At 43.3% G+C, this 20,628-nt stretch overlaps 1 protein-coding gene across 3 annotated transcripts; it reads right to left on the bottom strand.

Annotated features, from left to right (window-relative positions):
• Positions 1–2,081: 2,081 nt before the first annotated feature.
• On the bottom strand, positions 2,082–19,339 carry FNTA (farnesyltransferase, CAAX box, subunit alpha). 3 transcript variants are annotated; one of them, XM_073345916.1, is made up of 10 exons: positions 19,190–19,279; positions 18,545–18,656; positions 18,368–18,453; positions 17,103–17,217; positions 16,147–16,251; positions 12,656–12,782; positions 11,319–11,467; positions 6,751–6,813; positions 5,390–5,561; positions 2,082–2,789 (listed from the first exon to the last, which is right to left on the bottom strand). In XM_073345916.1, the coding sequence occupies exons 2-10, from the start codon at positions 18,613–18,615 to the stop codon at positions 2,661–2,663; spliced, it is 1,017 nt and encodes a 338-aa protein (XP_073202017.1). In that variant the 5' UTR covers positions 18,616–18,656; positions 19,190–19,279; the 3' UTR covers positions 2,082–2,660. The 3 variants fall into 3 exon arrangements, with proteins under 3 accessions (XP_073202017.1, XP_073202016.1, XP_073202015.1); XM_073345915.1 differs by having other exon boundaries at positions 18,545–18,729; positions 19,190–19,277; XM_073345914.1 differs by lacking the exon at positions 18,545–18,656 and having other exon boundaries at positions 19,190–19,339.
• Positions 19,340–20,628: the final 1,289 nt, after the last annotated feature.

Raw genomic sequence — 20,628 nt, forward strand, 5'->3', positions numbered from 1 at the left:
AATTAAGCAGTTTATGAGAACAAGATTAGGGAAAAATACATTGTTTTGCCCATGTTAAAAGAAGTAACGAGTTCAAGATGTGTTAGCCTCAGTCCCTTGAACAAGTGCAGAGCTTTGTTTATTGCTGTCTATAGGTCTATCTTATGAAATTCAAAGGAGTCAGTCATCCAGGAAGGGAAAGACTGACTGACTCCCAGCTGTCTCAGGTAGGGTACCCTCACTGAGAGCACCTTCCTGAACATGGGAGGGTTTCAACAGGCCACATAGGAGCACTTTGTATGGATAGTGTTCTTGGCTGATCCAGTCACCTCTTACCTTCTCCTTGATAGGCAGTTCAGTCTATTTGGCTTAAGGCAAGTTTTCCAGACCTTTAATCATTCTTGTATCTCTTTTCTGAACTCCCTCCAGTTTTTCAACACACCCTGTGAAGTGTAAACCTCAAAACTGGACACAATAGTCCGGGAGAGTGCTCATCAGTACCATACAGAAATAATATCACTTCTGTGCTCACATGTGCTATGCAGCTGTTCATACAGCCAAGGATTGCATTAGACAATAGCTCATGTATGTGTACAGAAGTATTTGTTTTCCTGAATTGATAGACAAATACATGACTTGCCTTGAAGAGCCTGGACTTACTCATGTCCTGGTAATTTTCTGCATTTATTCTGTAGTTTAATTATGGTTGGAAATTGTTTAACTGCCAGTAGAAGGTAAAAGTTTTAAATCTGTGATGGAACATCAAGCTCAATGGAAATACTTGCATATAAAGTCTCTCTGATGACACTGTAGTTTTTCAGAATAAATTTGATTTCAGGGACCCTCTCAGATTTCTATTAAACTTATTTTTCAACAGAGGGGAAAAATACATTAAAAAGCATTTATTAAAATAAAATTTAAATACAAGTTTATTGCCCCCTAAAAAGCTCTCAAATTTGGAGACTATAAATTTAATAAAATCATAGAACAAATTTTGTCTTGCATGCTAAAAATTGTTTAAGTTATAGGAGAAATACCAATAGTTATTTGGATACTTGTGCCTATCTGTAAAGTACAGTATGTGTTTCACTGATTTCATGGCACACAAGGCCTCCATCTGATATACATCTGGTGTTAACTCCATTGTTTTACTATTGCAAACAACAGAACAATTAGTGAAAGGTAAGACAGATTTTAGATTCCTCTAAACTACTACACAAATCTTTAGCTGTTCTGCACTTCAGTTGCATTGTATTTTTTCAGCTGGTAGGGGAATGGTTGTTTTGTAGGGCTGAATCGTAAGTGTGGAGGAAGGGTAAAGGACGAACAGGTCTGGGTATTTTTCTGCAGGAAGGCCACCAACAAGAACGTTTCTTCAGCCCATCCAGATCTAGTTAAGGTAAGAGCTACACTATGTTGACTACATTTGTTTTGATCTGTCTGATGCAAAATTGCTTCTCCATTTGCCACAAAGCTGAGGTTGGGTGAAGCTGGAGGAAAAAACCCCAGACATTTTGAAATGAAGACGGGTCTGGATGTTCCACTGAGAGGCTGGCTCTCTGAGTTCAAGGTACTCACCACTGTTGCCGTCCCATACAAATAACTCAAGGCTGCTCTTTACGTCAAGTATGATGAAAGCTCCCCGCTGCTGTCCGGATCAGAATGCTCCAAGGCACAAGATGCATTAAAGCAATATGGGAGTTTAAAACTCCTAACCCAGGGACTGACACCTAAAAAGCACCTTAAAGACTAACAGATTTATTTGGGCATAAGCTTTCGTGGGTAAAAAACCCACTTCTTCAGATGCCTGGAGTGAAAATTACAGATGCATCTGAAGAAGTGGGGTTTTTTTTTAACCCACGAAAGCTTATGCCCAAATAAATCTGTTAGTCTTTAAGGTGCCACCAGCCTCCTTGTTGCTTTTGTGGACAGACTAACACGGCTATCCCAATACTAAAAAGCATGTGTGTCCTGGAGTGTGTACCTGTCCGAGGCATGTCTTTTAATTTATGGTAAGAGATGTTAATGATAGGAAGCATTGTCTTGGTGCTACAAGACATTGTGAAAAGAAGAGAGAAACGTGCTAAAACACATACGAGCACTTGAAATATATCTACGCTTTTATTACAAAACCAGGTTGTTGGCATTAGTTGGGTACAATAATAGCAGTTTTGTTGCTGCTGCAGAGCTGTTCTGGCCTATGGCAACAATTACATTCGCTGCTTAAAGTAATTAAAATTAAGTTGCTTTATAACCATTACATACAAGTGATCTGCAATGAATCTTATAAGTACTGCATTAGGAAAAGGGGGGGCGTGGAGTGGATTAGGCTAGAGTGTGAGAAATTGATTCAGTGCCTTAAATAGCAGAGCATTATGTATTTCCTATTAAGAAATAAGTCCTTTATTTTGGCATACTTCAAGTAATTAAGTCTTAAATTCATTTTGGATCTACCTATAGCTATTGTCAGTAGCAGCAGTGACCCAAGGGGATTGTGTTATATTGAACACTTCGCACTCAGTTCCTGTTAAAAGCAACACCTGTGCAGTGCACATAAAGTTACATCACACTCAGGCAGAGGGGAATAGTACATCTAAGCTTATACTACTGGCTTGTGCCCCTCTACTTGGAGTTCCTTTATAAGTATCTTAGAGCTTGACACCATCTTCTGCCACTTGCAGTTACTGCTGCTGATCTGTCCGCAAGTCTTGTTCAGTGCCTGTGCTGTGCTTGTTCTGAAGGGACCTTCCAATATACTTCCAGTATTCCTTTCGGATTGTGTCTTTTTCATTAGCCAGAATGTCACATAACTAAGAAGGAAAAATTACAAAGTTGTCATATATTAAACCAAAAGCTTAACAGTCTTTAAAAAACACACATTAAGCACGGCCTTCTCTTCAGCAAGCAAAGCATGGTTTTTCATGCACAAGTTTTGCACTAGTATCCAGACTTCTGGTAAATGCATCTTCCTAAAAGCAAATCAATTATCTCTATAGTTTATGCCAACAGGGCCGGATTAACTGTCCTGTGGGCCCGGGGCTATTAGATTTTGTGGGGTGCCTGGGGGTTTGGAGTACAGGAAGGGCCTCAGGGCTGGGGCAGGGGTTTGGGGTGTGAGAGGGGGTGCAGCTTTAGCTGGGGGGTGGGGCCAGAGATGGGACAGGGGGGTTGGGTGTGGCAGGAGGTCCAGGGTGCAGGCTCTGGGTGGGAGTTTGGGTGTGGGGGGTTGGGGTGCAGGCTCCAGCCCGGAGGCGCTTACCTTGGGCGGCTCCTGGTCAGCGGTGCAGCAGAGCTAAGGCAGGATCTTCTCTGCTCTGCTCCCCAGCATGTCCAGCCCCTAGATGGAGGGGCCAGGCTGCTCTGTGCAGTGCCTGCAGGTGCTGTCCCCACAGCTCCCAGCCAATGGGAGCTGCACAGCCGGCCCTGGGGGCAGTGCGCAGAGATTCCTTGAACACCCGTCGCCTAGGGGCCGCAGCGGCATGCCGGTGACCCGGTGCTCGTGGCTCCAGCCTCACCGGGGGCAGGGGGGAAGCGCGCAAGGCTCAGGGGCCAGATGAAAAGCAGCGGGCTGCACCTGGCCTGCGGGGCCCCCCTTAGCCCGAGGCCCTGGGCTGCAGCCCCTAAAGCCCCTGCATTAGTCCGGCCCTGGATGCCAAACAGAAGTTTGTCTCCTGTGACTCTCCAGTCCTAGGTTAAATCTTCCCCTGACCACCTTACAGGATATCTGGATATTTTGCTCCATCCCCGGGGTATAAATATTGCCCTTCAAATGTTCCATTCAGTTCTTTTTGTTAAGCAGAACACTGCCTCTTGTTTGATGAGCCAGAGCTCAGTACCACCAACTTCAAGCCCCACGTATATTAAAGAACCAATGCTTAGCAGAACAGTGCTGACACTTAAGAGGCATGAAATTTTAAGGCATCAAGGCAAATTTTGGTGCTGGTGGACTGTGAAGGATGAATGGTATAAAGCCATGGTATGCCCACATCTTGAATACTACATGCAGATCTGGTTGCCCCATCTCAAAAAAAAGTACATTAGAATTGGAAAAGGCTTAGAAAAGGGCAACAAAAAGGATTAGGGGTATGGAACAGCTTACATATGAGGAGAGAATAATAAGACTGGGACTTTTCAGCTTGGAAAAGAGACGACTAAGGGGGGATATGACAGAGGTCTATAAAATCATGACTGGTGTGGAGAAAGTAAATAAGGAAGTGTTATTTACTCCTCCTCCTAACACAAGAACAAGTGGGGGGGGGGAGGGAGGGATAGCTCAGTGGTTTGAACATTGGCCTGCTAAACCCAGGGTTGTTATGAGTTCAATCATTGAGGGGGCCATTTAGGGATCTGGGCCAAAAATTGGGGATTGGCCCTGCTTTGAGCAGGGGGTTGGACTAGATGACCTACTGAGGTCCCTTCCAACCCTGATATTCTATGATTCTATTCTATGATTCTATGAAGAACAAGCGGTCACCAAATGAAAATAGGCAGCAAGTTTAAAACCAATAAAAGGAAGGATTTCTTCACACAATGCACAGTCAACCTTTGGAACTCATTGCCAGAGGATGCTGTGAAGGCCAAGATTATAACGGTTCAAAAAAGAACCGGATAAATTCATGCAGGACAGGTCCCTCAATCTACCTCATGCTAAATTCCATTACTGTTACCCTCAGAGGTTTTAAAAAAAGCTCTTTAAGAACCATGTTGAGTTCTGCTCTACCAGTCTTGTGGACCAAGAAGCTAAAGGATTCTCCCTATACATATCAGTTATTTTGAGGACAAGAGCCCTCTGCTAAACTAGGTAGAAGGAAGTAAGAGCATGTTAGGAACTTACACAAAGGTGTTTTTAAAAAACAAAAAAAATCTGTTCTTTCAGCAATTTGAAAGCTCATTTATTTTCTTTACTTATTGGCATTTCCTCCTTTTCTTGTGTGTAATGTTTGGGATCTTTCTGCTTTTCACTTCTGTCAAGTGAAGCAGAGGTGGCCTCTGTTGTTGGCAAGCTACTATGGAAATTCTTGCATACAGACTGATTGACACTAAAAGGCCAAGGATTCACATACTGTACGATTATTAAGAACAGGACACTGCTAATGGAAGTCAAATGCCTTCTGAGTGCAGGGAAAAAACAACTCACCAACATCCCTGAACTTCTGAGTGGCTCAGAGGATTTCTCTTCAGTATAATGAGAAGTAGTAGACTGATAGTGCACACTAACAATTTATTAACCACAGTGCACAGTAACGGAAACAACTACTTAATGCCGTCATCTCCAATAACTGTGCAATTAATGTACAACTCTGTTTTACAAGAGAGCTTTTCCATTAAAATAATCCAGTCTTTGCTCTGTGTGGCAACAGATTCAGCTAGACAAACTCCCTGAGGTAGAGAAAGTGAGTTCTCAACTCACCTCTAATGCTTTGTTTAGTGTTTCTTCCTTGTCCTCACACTGGTTTTCTAGCATGTCTTCATATATATCCACAAGGAAGGCAATCAGATAGGGAGAACTGTGGCTTGGCTGTAAATCCAGCAGTTGCTCTAATAGATTTTGATATTTGGAAACACCATGATCCTGCAGAATCCTAAAACAGAGATTAGTAAGTACTGCTGGCAGCTTTGACAAAGAATTAAGCAAGTTCTGGCTTTGATAGATTGATCTGAAGATTTTAATCTAACAGGAGCTATAAATATAAAAGAGGCAGAGGGTAATAGATGTAGTTCAATATAGCAACAAGTCAGCATTGCTGTAGCAGTGGTTTTCAACCTTTTTTCATTTGCAGACTCCTAGAATAGAGATGCAGACCCCTTTGGAAATCTTAGGCAGCCTGCAGACCCCTGTAGCCCACAAGTTGAAAACCACTGCTGTAGTAAGCTATTGATGAACATCTCAAGTGCACAGTGAGACATGAGGCAGGGTGCATTTAACCAACAACCTCCTAATGCATAGCTGGTGTAGCCTAATACATTTATTTCCCACCCCCCCTTTTTTAAAGTCAACTTTTGGTGGTTTTATGCCACATATCCTTCCATTATTAAGTATGGCTCACAGCGAGATGAGCAAGATCAAGCAAAAAGGTTATAAACTGCTTTCCTCTACTATTATGAAAATATTTTAAGTTGTTGGGACTCTGAACTCAGTTTCTTAAACTGAATGTTTCAGCACAGCTAGGAAGGAGAGGTGGAAAGTGTGTGAGAGAGATGATAGGAGCAGGGTGGCACTATATAATGCAGAACTCTTAACCCTTCAAAGTCAGGGGAAAGTCCTTTTCTCTTTACTGCATCTTGACTCCAGTCAATGAACTAATGGGGCTTTCATTTCTCTTCCCGAGTTCTGTACTATCAAAGACTTTTCATTTCTCTACAAAGCACCATCTTGTGTTTTGCAGAGGGGCTAGCACACTGTCAGGACTCCATGAATAAAAATAATGTATATGGTATTCTAAATACTTAAGACTTTTTTTTTGGATCCAGTAAATAGAAGCAACCTGCTGTGCATTTTCAAATGTGACCAGTATTGATGATCCCCTGCCAAAGCTACCGAATCAGTAATTATACGGAAAGTGGGCCAGGAGATTAGGTTACTATATTAGCCCTTAAAGTGGGTATAACCTCAGGCTTATCTGGATCATTGCTTTTCAGTTGTTCCCTCAGAGCTGTAAACACGTCTAGGCATGAAACATTCAATGTGAAATGGCCTGCAAGTAACACCAACCTGCAACAATCCCCCTTACCAGAAGCCCTCACCCCACAGATATGAAATACAAGTCTCACCCTTTTAGATAGTTCCATGCACTTTCATTATGTGGCACTGTCTTGATCATTTCTAGAGTGTACCTGTGAGGGAAAACACAGGTTACACTTCTGTCAGAGGTCAACGAGCCAAAAAGAGAAACATGTTTTCTTTACCCAGACTCAGATCTCCTTTGCAGCCTCCTCCCCATCTCACTGGTCTCAGCCCTCCTCTTTTTAAAATACAGACTAAAGCAGACATTTTGCTGATCATCTCAGATGGTGGCATAAAATACAACTGCCATGCAACTTAACTGCAGTTGTCATGACAGGACAAGCCACTGCAGGATAGCGGTTATGTGCCCGGAAGCACTTACCTTCAATTTACAATATATGAATTCCTACAATTATTTTGTAGTTTATTTCAGGAGAGGGTAACTCTCCCACACAGTATGACATAATAAACCTATAACAGAATATGCAATTTGATGGTATGTTGAAGAGGGGCACGTGCTAGGACTGCAGAATCCACAGATGCTGGATTCCATTTCTTTGTGCGCATCCACAGCACTGTTTGCAAAACTCCACTTACAAGGTCAATCAGTTGCACCTGTGCAAACTCACTGGAGGCATATAGCACCGGTGCCAATGAGGACATGGGCTGTTCCTTCCTAGTTCAGTGGCAGAGTTAAAGTGAAGAGAAGCAGCTTCTTCAAGCACATGGTCAGGAGGGTCATCCACCAAGCAGAGTATTAAAGAAAATGTCATGTTTCCAGCTCTACCAAAAAAGCCTTCACGTTCCTCTCCCTCCACTAAATCCCCAAGCAGTGAGACTCATTTCCAGAAACGGGTGAGAGCAATGAGCAGTTTTGCAACCAGTTTTCAATCTCAAAATATTTGAACCTTCTCGCCCTTCTGGAGCAGCCTTTTTACAGTCACTAGCAGAGGAACAGAGCTTACCACCGCCATAAGAAATTTTGGCAACAGCGGGTAGGCTAAGGTCTATGCTGAAATCTAGAAAGATTAACCCTTCAAATCTGGTTCTGGAGTAGGAGTCAGATTAAATTTATGTCAATTTGAGTTCTGAACACAGGGTCATCCTTCACAAATAAATCTAAGAAGGTGTCCAATCCCTAGCTCTGGAGAATTAATCTGGAAATGCCTAGTCTCACAGGCATAGAAGTGGTATAGATTCAGTAACATTCAAGAAAGAGGTATCTGTGAGAAAACAAAAATGAATGTTTTTTTCTTATTGCTTTCATTTAAAGTCTTTCAACCCTCTTGATGAGCACCCAGTTGGACTGCTTCAAGGGCTTAGGATGTGCTCTGAAGAGGCACTGGGTCATTCCACGCAGAGTGAACGGATTGAAATCAACATTATTTCTATCACCAATTTTAATTATGAATTAAATCAGAAAGAAGGAAACCTTCATTTTAATTTTGTTTTGCATTTGTACTTTTTACTTATTTCCTTAAAGAGGGGTTGATTCTCATTGGTTAGTAACCATTAAAAAATATTGGATTTGCAGCTAACTATAGCCTTTGCACTAGATTTGATATTTGTTTTTGCTAACCAGGAGGATACACTGTATCTATACACACTTAATTATACAACTTAACATACATTTATTCATATGGGTAATTTTTATTTTTTTATGTTAGAACATGGTGAACGACTAACTTCTTATTTACTAATTTTTTACTCATGGTGTGTGTCAAGCTCTATTTGGATGGCAATAGGAATTCTTTTAGAATTGTTTTTCCACTAATTAAATATAATTACCTTAAATGTGCTAGATACATAATAAAAAAGTTAAGTTTATCAAAACTTGTTTTGTATTTAAAGTGAACTAATTTATTAACCAAAGGAAGTATTCTCTATAGTTAGTCAATCGAACTGATTGTTTCTGGTCAACCTGTCCTTTAACCTGTCCTGGGAGGAGTGGTAGATACGCTGGAGGGGAGGGATAGGATACAGAAGGACCTAGACCAATTGGAAGATTGGGCCAAAAGGAATCTGATGAGGTTCAATAAGGGTAAGTGCAGGGTCCTGCACTTAGGACGGAAGAACCCAATGCACAGCTACAGACTAGGGACCGAATGGCTAGGCAGCAGTTCTGCGGAAAAGGACCTAAGGGTGACAGTGGACGAGAAGCTGGATATGAGTCAGCAGTGTGCCCTTGTTGCCAAGAAGGCCAATGGCATTTTGGGATGTATAAGTAGGGGCATAGCGAGCAGATCGAGGGACGTGATCGTTCCCCTCTATTCGACATTGGTGAGGCCTCATCTGGAGTACTGTGTCCAGTTTTGGGCCCCACACTTCAAGAAGGATGTGGATAAATTGGAGCGAGTCCAGCGAAGGGCAACAAAAATGATTAGGAGACTGGAACACATGAGTTATGAGGAGAGGCTGAGGGAGCTGGGATTGTTTAGCCTGCAGAAGAGAAGAATGAGGGGGGATTTGATAGCTGCTTTCAACTACCTGAAAGGGGGTTCCAAAGAGGATGGCTCTAGACTGTTCTCAATGGTAGCAGATGACAGAACGAGGAGTAATGGTCTCAAGTTGCAGTGGGGGAGGTTTAGATTGGATATTAGGAAAAACTTTTTCACTAAGAGGGTGGTGAAACACTGGAATGTGTTACCTAGGGAGGTGGTAGAATCTCCTTCCTTAGAGGTTTTTAAGGTCAGGCTTGACAAAGCCCTGGCTGGGATGATTTAACTGGGAATTGGTCCTGCTTTGAGCAGGGGGTTGGACTAGATGACCTTCTGGGGTCCCTTCCAACCCTGATATTCTATGATTCTATGATTTTAGAACTAGTACATCTCCTCCTCTCACCCCTAGTTTTTGTTCATAGACCAGAAGAGCTTTCCTGCTTTTTCAACGCCCAGTCGCTTTTCTAAATGAGCTAGTCATTGAGCTGAACTAGTTGAAAAAAGTGAAAAGACAATATTCCCTGTGCACTTGCAGAAGTAGCTATTTCTACCAAAGGCTGCTTTAGGCCTCAAACGCCGGTTTCAGGTGCTCAGTCAGCGACTTCTCTCAGTTCAGTGGTCTGACTTTCTTTAAAACTTCAGCAGCAAACATTCTACTTGAATTTTTTGTTTAATCGATGTAAATGATTTTAATAGATTATACTAAGTCTAGACCTTAGTGTAGGATGTCAATTTCAAATATTTTTTCTTTTAAAAAATAAACCTATTTAAAATAAAAATCTGGGATTTTTTTGTTTTTAAAAACACCCAGATTTTTATCCAAAATATTTCCTTATTGTAATGTGCTTAGTTTAGGCAGAAAGAACTTTTTTTTTTTTTTTAAATAACTGTTAGCCCAGTCTTCTCCCTTGGGATCTGAAAGTCAAGCTGTTGCTTTCCTTCTTGCATCATCTTCAGTAATAAGCATTTCTGAAAACCAAAGCAGGCCCTCAGTTACACCAGTGCTATTTCTGAAGAGATTCCAAAGTTGAGGGGCCCTCATATCCAGAAACTCACTGCTTTATACTAGGGGCTCCAGCCCCAAGCATCCGTGCTGATCAATCTCATGGCAGTACTGCATGGAGAGAGATGTGTTTTCTCAAGGAGATGGGGCCCTAGCTAATAATGTGCTTTATAGGTCAGTACCAAAACCTTAAATTCTACCCAGAAATCAATAGGCAGCCAGCGCAGATCATGGAGCACTGTCAGAATATGCTCGCAGCAGGATATTTAGCTTAAACTAGCAGGCTGCCAAATATTGTATCAACTTCTGTTTCCAGATGGGTTCAATACATAGTTCCAATACATAGTTTCATATAAACTGCCCGGCAGTAAGGTAACCTGGAGGTGACAAAAGCACGGAAAGCAGTAGTAAGGTCTGCATCAAGAAACAGGTTCTACCTGTTGGACTCCCACAAAAGCCATCCTGGCTATTGCTGATCTCTGATCAGCCAGTGGCAGCTGAGAATCTAATAAGTCCCCTAAATTGCAAACTTGAACAAACAAAACCCAAAAGGACAGATATCACCATCCATTTTTCTGCTTTTTTCTCATGACCAACCTCACCTCGCCTGAGCCTTAGCTACCTAGTTCTCATTCATGCCCCAATCTCAACCAAGCACTAGGTGCATCCATTGACCGCTTTACTCTGGTCAGAGGAAATGGAGGCAAAGCTGAGTGTCATCCACATACTTAGGATACTGCAATCCATATCTCTACACTAACCCTCCCAATAGATCCAGATATACATTCAACAAGAGGGGACACAAGATAGAACCCTTCATAAGTGCTCTGGGGGAGGAAAAGAAGTTACCCACTATCAACCTTTCAGAATGCTCAGCAAGTAAGAGAGCTACTCAAGATCGGCTTCTCCAACTCAAACGTAGCTTGCAGACAAGTCATCACCTCATTATCAATGGTATCAAAAGGCATCTGATAGATCTAACATGAGCATGGATGTTTGATCTCCTGATTATGGTTCAAAATCTTCTACCAATGCCAGCAGTGTAGCTTTTATTCTGTACCCAGGGAAAGGTCAAGGGGAGCTGAAGCCTCTGAAGCATTCAAGAGCATGCCTCACTTCTTTTGCCTATGAGAAATGGAGGGCACCAAATGTAATTGTGCACAGCATTACTAACTGGACTTCTCTCTCTAGAACAGCAGGATCGTTGTAGCCTGTGGTGTTGGAAATTACAAAGTATCTTTGGTTCCAGACAGAGTTGTTTCTCACATCCTCTTTCAGAAGCTGGTCTACATACTCCAGTTCATTATCCCACAGTTTGAACTCCTACAATGGTGAGAAGAAAAAAACAAAATAAAAAACCTCACATTTAAACACGTTTTAACAAATTCTAGTTACTTCCTTCTTCATTTGAAGAATTCCAACCTAACTTCTCTCACACTGGACCCCAAGATTAGACCGAGTTGAAGAAATCAATGTAGTAAATTGTGAAATTAGTTAATTTTGGGGAAAAACAGGAGGTATAATGGCAAGTGTTAGGCAACCCTCATTATATAGAAGGAGTTCTCAGGACAAACTTTTTGGTGGCCTCAAAGTGAAGCCATGAACTCTTGCTGGTGGTCACTCTCACACTTTTTCCTAAAATACTTAGCTAGCTTTAGGAAAAACAAATAAATATGCACCTATACAGATTCAGATCATTGTAATTTATTTATTGCTAGCTACCAAGTCGCCGCTGAATTGCTGCCACGGCCAGCAGGAGAGAGAGAAGCTGCTGCCAAATTGCCGCCACGGCTGGAGGAATGGAGAAGCTGCCGCCGAATTGCCACTGCCATGGAAACTCTTCTGCCCTTTCTGACTGCTGCCCCAAGCATCTGCTTGAACGCTGGTGCTTGGAGCCAGCCCTGGGGGCAGGACAGGCAGTAGGAGCCGGGGCAATTGAGGGCAGTCCAGGGGGAGACAATGGTGGCCTGAAGCCTCATAGCCAGAGCCCGAAGCCTCATAGCCAGAGCCCGAAGCCTCATAGCCAGAGCCCGAAGCCTCGTGGCTGGGAGATGGGGATGGAGCCTGAAGCTGTGTGACCACAGCCTGCTGCTCCACCGCCCCAGGGAAGCTGGGAAACTCACTGGCTGCCTGCTCCTCCAGCTTTGTGCCCCAGCTGTGTCCAGAGGGGCAGCAGACAACACCACGGTGGTGCATCCAGGAGCAACACGTAGGGGGAGGGGCTACTGCTTTTACCCCATCCCCCCAATCACAGCCCAGGAGGCTGTGGCTGCAAGAAAAGCAGCTGGTGGCCGCATTTGAGAAACGCTGATATAGAGGGTGCTACTAGTGCTTCCTGTAACAAAAGGCACAAAGGCAAATTTTGAACTGGTTAATTCTGAGTTCACACCCACTTAATTGTTTTCACTCCATCTACACAAGTCAATGTGTAAAGTTCCATTTAAGAAACAAACCTCTACGATTTTGGGAGGATTCTCCTTACAGAGAAAGCAGCAGACCTGGATACAATACCTGAATAACCCACTGTCTGTGCTGCCAAGCATGGTAATTCTTGGCATCCTGGTTAAGAATTTCAGCTATAAACTCAAGCTCTTGAGATGGATCCTTCAGCCACTCTACCAACACCCGTCTGTGGTGCCTAAAGATAAAGTACAAGAATTTAAAAAATTTTCCTTCCAATATTTGCTTGACCATTAGACTTTATTAAAATACCACCTGATTACAATACTTACCAGGACAAACAAAAAACACCAAGACACCAACCCATCACCAGAGTAGTACTTTTTAAAAGAACCATGAAACATTTCACCTAGCTTTTCTAGGGATTGCTATAGTGTAAACTTGCAACAAGAAAATGCCAGAAATGTATCTACATATTAGTACATAACCTCTTAAAGAAGGATCATTGCTATGTCTGACATGCTTGAGAAGTGGGTGAGAAAAGCCACACAGAATGAGGGTATAATCATTTAAATAGAACTGAGTTTGAGTACACAAGTTGGGTCATGCTTGAGACAGTATCACACTTAGAAACTTGCCAGATCGCCAACAAGTGATTTTCACGGTTAGACCCATCGTTTGAATAGAAACCCCCCTAAAAACCTAACAATTTTTCCCCTATGAACACTGAAGTTCTCTATCACTTATTTTTTTCAAAATATTTTCCCCATCTCTTTTACATTGTCATTTGTCACTGAATTTAGAATGCCTTCCTAAGCTTTCAGATTCAGTGTGTTCCAGTACACATGAAAACCTGCCCATTGTCACTCCCAACTTCTAAAGTAAGTGTTGTAAACATTCTATTAATGCCTTATTTGTCCCACCACTTCATTTCTAGGAAACTGGAGCAAGGACACAAGTACTAATTTCAAATCAAAGTTTCTCAAATGTCAGAAAGCAGAGCCAGTCAGAACCTTTGCAACGATCTGCAGCATAAATTCTTCAGTTCAATTCTTTGGCCTCTGTCAGGCAGCGAACAACATTTCAGATACTCCTATTACGCTGTAGCTCTAATATGGCTTTTCCTTTTCTTGGGAGCCAGCGTTTAGATTTCAGAGGCCTCTTCATGGCAACATTTGGGTTGCCATGAACCCTTTGGGTCAGGGTTGGCAGAGGTGACACCCAATTAGTTTCTTGCTGCTTGCTCAGGCATTCATATTGTTGGTCTGTCTCCAGCTAAAGATGAGAGCACAAAAGCTTGCAAACGTTCTGCTTGCTCCTGCAACCTGTCCTCCTCTGTATCTGAGGACAGAGGTGCCAGTGAGACCCTAATTTATCCAATCCTTGTCAGCTGTCAGTTTCAGAGGCTAAAAAGAATGGGCAGATGGACTTCCTCCATAACAAATATGCTATTCGAGCAGCATACAAGCTTCTCCTTCCCACACCACCCAAATGGAGGGAAGCAGCATGTGCAGACTACCAGAAAATCTCAGGAAAAGAGTGGACAAATAAAACGACCATGGGTTTCAACTCCTGTTTCCAAGGGACTGGCTAGCTGTCTTCCTTTATACATCTCTCCAGCTATTCTTGGCTCTTTTTCCAGTCAGCTCAGACACTTCCACCCAAAGTCTTCCTGGGCTGAGGAGCAGGATTCATTAATTACCTTTGCTCTTTTCCAGAGGCCACTCCAGAAACATCTTCTAGTCATACCAGACAACTCCTTGACCACAGCACATCTGAAAAGGGAGGCACCAGAAACTCGTCTCCACAAACATGACCTGTTTCCTTTTCAGTAGGCTCAGCTGCATCTTCTTTCACTCACTTGAGGAGGTTCACATCAAAGTATCACTAAACCTGGACAACCTTACTAGGTGGTGTAGGATCTCAAACATGTGCTCACATGTTAGTAGTCCTATGGGGAGTCCCAAAGTTTGATTCATTTGCATTAAAGCTCAATGCAAAGACTCATGGTTAATTTTCCAAGATGCAAGCACAAAAAACTAAGAGCAGTGGGTTCCTTGTCTTAACACTGGCCAAGGCACCTCACCTGTATTTTCCCTCTTCTTTCCTTTGTGGCTAAGGCTCGCCACAAAGTCTCTCTCTTTGGGCAGGTCTATGCTACAGCCTAAGTTGATATAACTTACATCACTCAAGGGTGTGAATATATAGCACTGTAGCGTAGACTTGCCCTCAATCGAAATATCCCTAAGCTGGTCAAGATACAGAGGTCCAGGAAGCACTCTACCGTGCCACAAAGTCCTAGGTTCTGGGGATGATCTGCACAGTTCTACACTGAAAATTTGGACACCCTATATAAAGCTGGAATACATCACAGATACTCCCTATAAATAAAACCAAGGCTATAGGTCTGGCTCAGCCCTTAGAAACTCATCCTACAGCAATAAGATGTGTCCTCAGTTCCCTGAACACAATAGGTTTCACTCATGTTCATATCAATAATTCTCAAAGCAGTTGGCCAGCCCACCCAAATGTATGAAATACCCAAGAAGAAAACTCAGTTTGGTCTTTTGTGAGCTAAAGAGTAATCCCTTCAGGCCTGTGGATTCCTTGTATTTCCTCTATTAAAGTATCCATTTTAGTAATCACTCTGTCCAGGAAGGTATTGAGTGCTGGAAGCCCTTTCTATTGTATTTTTCCACAGAGTTTTGCAGATTTTGCCCAAATGAGCCTCTAGTATAAAATCTAGGGGCTAACCTGACATTTTTTGTTCTAATCCAAAATTTCCACTAAGAATAAAGTTACAAGTTAAATTCAAGGCCCTATGAACATGAATAAAACATATTGCTAATCTCCTGCCCTGTTTGGTGCTTTTCACCTTGGATGAAGTCTCATGAGACTAGAATAGCTGAAGGCCAGCATATCTGAAGCATTCAAAGCCTCTGGGAGGGTCAGCCAGCTTGTCCCCTGGTTTGTTCTGCAACGTGCTGACAATGGCTCTGCCCTAGACTGGAAGATCTGCAGACCAGCAACATAACTGTTCTGTAGGTTCTCTCTCCAGGCTTCCAGATAGTGGAAAGCTGAGACACTTTTTAGATGAGACACTTTTGTATATTTATTTTACATGGTTGGAAACTGCTGTGATATGTAATTTATCTTTGGCAGACATATTTCTGTATACACTACTACCAGATACATCCACTCCCTGTTAGAATTCATAGCCAGAGCCTTTAGAGAACACAGTCATCCCTCTCCATTATTTCATTTGGGAGGATTTCTACAACAAAAAAAGCAACATCCAAGAGCTGCTGAAAGCTAAAAATTCTTCAGTTGTATTTTCTTTATTTTTGTTGCGTCAGAATAAGTCTGGTAGTTTTAAAACTTTTCAAATGCCTAACTACATTACTCAGTACTCCTAGCATTGGAGTAGAGAGTTATGGAGAACTCTGCCTGGGGGCAGTCCTGTTTAACACCTCTGAAACTGGCTCCATCCAAGGAGTAAGGGTGAATCCTTACCGTCCCACTTTTAGAACTGGCAGCCATGTCCATTTCTGAGGTGGTAAAAGGTAAGACAGTTTGTCTCTAGAAATCAAAAAGATTTTTACCAGACTTGGTAATTCTTTGGCTGGTCTTCAATGATAGCTGTAATATAGTTAATTTCCTCATGTAGGTCCTTTTTCAATGAATGCAGGAGGACTCTCCGGAAATGCCTAAAGAAAAATAAAAAACACACACACCATTTAGGAGGTTGTTTTTTTTTTAAAAAAAAGCTGGAGTAAATTCAGTTAAAAATACTTTAAGAATTAAACCAATTTTTAAGAACACAACTAATTCTGAAGACGTATTCATTATTGGGTAGCTGGTAGTAACCAAAATAGGTAAGGTTACAAACATATTGCTATCCAAGATCTTAGCAACTTTAAGTTTCTACTGAAGACTTGTATACCCCACATCTGTTGCAATTTCACCGAACATAGTCTTCCTGATATGAAAATAACTGGTATAAATCAATGCAATCATATTAATAGGAAAAATACACAGGGAAGTATTTGACAGTACCTATTGGTTGAGAAATCTAATTCTGTGAATTCAGAAGGCCTTACAAGTTTAGTATTTACTTGAAAATTAAACTGGCGGGTATTGCAAAGGGGATTATAGAATTACTTCAGTAATATTTACTACAAAAAAACTATCAGCTAATATATTTAGCTATGATAAGAACTTCCTTTGAAACAAGCAGGAAATAGTTCCAGTCTTTTCACTAGGAATGTGTGTCATCAGAGAGACACTTTCAATATGATTTGTCATGTCATCTTAATCAGTGGTGGTTTTTAATGGCTAGGCTAATCTTGTTGGAAAGTTTAGACTATCAGATAGCATTTCCCAGAAATTAGCGATACTGCATTAAAATCTTAATTTATGAGCCTGCTGCAGCTTTCCAATAATCCCCAGCCTCCCAGAAAGCAAGCAAGGCCAGTCATATTTTGAATAATACTCTGCCAGAATAGTTGAAAGAGAAACCAGGTAATCTAATCAGCTAATTTTAATTACCATTACTTACCACACTGTGTAATTTGCAGCATTCAGTTCAATGGCATCCCCGGTTAACTGAAAAGCTCTTTCACTCCTTTCATCCCGCTGCAGAACAGCCCGAAAGTAATCGTAGACATCTCTGACTGGATAGATGACAGTGTGTTACTCAAAACAACTAGAAGAAATCCCGAATAGAGGATTTAAGACTGGCAACCCATGGATGCTACTTTGTGTGTGTAAAATACTGTTCCCTAAAACCCTGTTTGAAGGTGTTTGGGCCTAACAGTCTGCATACTGATACAACAGCACTGTTTACTAGAATCATTGTGGTGGGATGCTTTACATCTCTCATACTAGAAAACTCCCAAAACATCTTTCAACACATCATCTAGATAATGTCCAAAATAGTTATGAGAGCACTAGGAGTCATGCTATTTCTCTACATTCTTGACATCCATTATTGCATTTTTCTCTAGGCCTAGCCACACCATCCTAATTGCTTGCATTACCTGGAATGTGGCCGTCTACCAAGGAGTTTTAATACTTCCTTTATTTAACAGACTTAATTCTATAATTTTTAAAAGATCATTTCTAAAAATCTGAAAAGAAACAGGAGGGTTTTGTTTTTGTTTTTAAAAGCGTGGGCACTCCAGGATGTGAAGGTTGTAAAGCAGGCAAACATTATCCTTGGAACTTTGAGAAACTCAAGATTCTCCAGTCTCTAGAAAAATGCAAGTTTATGGAATTGTTCCTTTAAAAACAGGGACAGTATTAAGGCCATTTCCATGCTTCAGTTTTTTTAGTTTCAATAATACCCAGTAATTTTGACAAAGTGAAATACTTAAGCTTTGTTCTAGGCTCAAGTTGGTTTACAAATAAATTCTCAAAAAACATGGATATGCATCTGAGGAAGTGAGCTGTAGCTCACAAAAGCTTATGCTCAAATAAATTGGTTAGTCTCTAAGGTGCCACAAGTACTCCTTTTCTTTTTGTGAATACAGACTAACACGGCTGTTACTCTGAAACCTGTCAAAAAACAAATGTGTATGGTAATTTTACCTGGTGTATTTACCATTTTAATATTAAATTCTCAACATTTAAAATTCACTTCTAGAGGACTACAGGAACCTTAAAACATGTTTTTATATAGTTACTAGCAGTGACACCCAACACAAAAGCGTATATTATTGAAAACTAAACTCTAGCTTCAATGGAGCCACTGACATATTACACAGATGTTTTCACCTTACCAAGGTTTAATTATACTTAAAATCTTTTTTTTTTTAAACTTACATTTTTCACTATAGATGATCTGAACCACAGGATTTGGCCCGTCATTTTGAGGTACTGGTTCAATGTCAGCCCATTCTTTTCTGTGCCTGTAAAATTTACATTTTCTTTTCAGTGTTTTATTAGGAAAAACGACCCAAGCCCCCCCCGAAAAAAACCCCCACATGTATTCAGTTGTACCATTCTTCATGGTGGTCATGATCTTTGCCACAGAGTTGCAGGATACAGACATAAGTCACAGGGTAAGCCATATCCGCGGGTCATGTTCTAGCCTAGGACTATGTTCCTTGATCTTGGAGGAACAAGGTGGGTGAGGTAATAGGAGGAACAAGGTGGCTGAGATAACACCGTCTATTGACCAACTTCTATGGGTGAGACAGAGACAAGCTTTTTCGGCCACAAGCTGCGCCAACTCAAAGGCCGAGCTCTCAACGCAGCTCAGCGTTTGGGCCAAGGCGGGTGACTCGGCCGGCCACCCGGAACCCCGACGCCGGCCAGGTGCGTTGGCAGCCGCCGCCGCGAACGGCTCTTGCGGCGCGCCGTCAGCGCCCAGCCGCGGAGCGCCCCGTGCCTCCCTCCCCGCCTGAGGCTCTCCCCTTCCCCCTAGGGTCCCCCCCCTGGCTGGGCCGCCCCTGCCGAGCGCTCTCCCCTGACCCCCAGCGCCGAGACCCGGCCAGGCCCAGCGGGCCCCTTGCCCCGTCCCGCTGGGCGCGCCGCGCGGCGGCGGGAGGCCCCCGGCCCTGGCGGGCGGACCGGGCCCCCGCGGAGCTGCTCCGATCTCCGGGGGAAGGCAGCGGGGCGACCCGGCCGGAGGGGGACCGCTACCTGTACAGGAGGTAGCCGCCCGGCTCCAGGGGCTCCCCGTCCTCCGGCTCCTGGGGCTCCCCGTCCCGCGCCTCCGGGCCCTCCACCTCCGCCATCGCCGCAGCAGCCGGGAGAGGGCAGGGACGCTTCCGGGGACAGCTCCGCACACCATAGAGAGGAGACCGGGGCCAGCTAGAGAGTCTCCTCCAGGCGGTGCGCCGAGACTCGGCCCTTCCGGTCCCCCCCCGCGTCACAGAGCGGGGGCGGGGCCGCTCCCCGGGCAGCGCGGGGCCGCTCGGCTGCTGGGCGCGGGAAGAGCCCGGCTCGGGGCGGCCGCCGCTGCTGTTCGGGTATAAAACGTGGGCTCTTGCAGCAACCACAAGGAAACGGAGGCCTCAGGGCAGAAAAGGCGATAAAATCGTGTTACATACGCGCGGAACAGCCTTCCAATGGCGCCTCAGAGAAGCTATTCCCAGTGTCCCAAAGGGAGGGGAGCCCCAACGACCTGGGGAGGAAGGGTGCTGGTCTTGTGATAAATGGGGAGACGCGAGTTCCATTTTTGGGTGATTTTAGGACAGTTGCATAGTCTGCCTGTGCCCCTGTTCCCCATCTGTAACATGGGGATAAGAGCAGTGCCCTGCCTCACAGGGGTGTGATGATGCCCAACTTCCCTCGCGATGGCCGGACGCTTCAGCGATGGGGGCCGTGTCAGGTGATAGATCACGGCTTTCCCCAAAAAGAAAAGGAGGACTTGTGGCACCTTAGAGACTAACCAATTTATTTGAGCATGAGCTTTCGTGAGCTACAGCTCCCTTCATCGGATGCATTCAGTGGAAACTGCAGCAGACTTTATATATACACAGAGAATATGAACCAATACCCCCTCCCACCCCACTGTCCTGCTGGTAATAGCTTATCTAAAGTGATCATCAGGTGGGCCATTTCCAGCACAAATCCTGGTTTTCTCACCCTCCCCCCCCCTCCCCCCCCACAAATTCACTCTCCTGCTGGTGATAGCCCATCCAAAGTGACAACTCTTTACACAATGTGCATGACAATCAAGTTGGGCTATTTCCTGCACAAATCCAGGTTTTCTTACATCCCCCCACCCCCATACACACACAAACTCACTCTCCTGCTGGTAATAGCTCATCCAAACTGACCACTCTCCAAGTTTAAATCCAAGTTAAACCAGAACATCTGGGGGGGGGGGTAGGAAAAAACAAGAGGACACAGGCTACCTTGCATAATGACTTAGCCACTCCCAGTCTCTATTTAAGCCTAAATTAATAGTATCCAATTTGCAAATGAATTCCAATTCAGCAGTTTCTCGCTGGAGTCTGGATTTGAAGTTTTTTTGTTTTAAGATAGCGACCTTCATGTCTGTGATTGCGTGACCAGAGAGATTGTAGTGATCTCCGACTGGTTTATGAATGTTATAATTCTTGACATCTGATTTG

The sequence above is a fragment of the Lepidochelys kempii genome, chromosome 5 (assembly GCF_965140265.1).
Source record: "Lepidochelys kempii isolate rLepKem1 chromosome 5, rLepKem1.hap2, whole genome shotgun sequence".
Taxonomy (NCBI): domain Eukaryota; kingdom Metazoa; phylum Chordata; order Testudines; family Cheloniidae; genus Lepidochelys; species Lepidochelys kempii.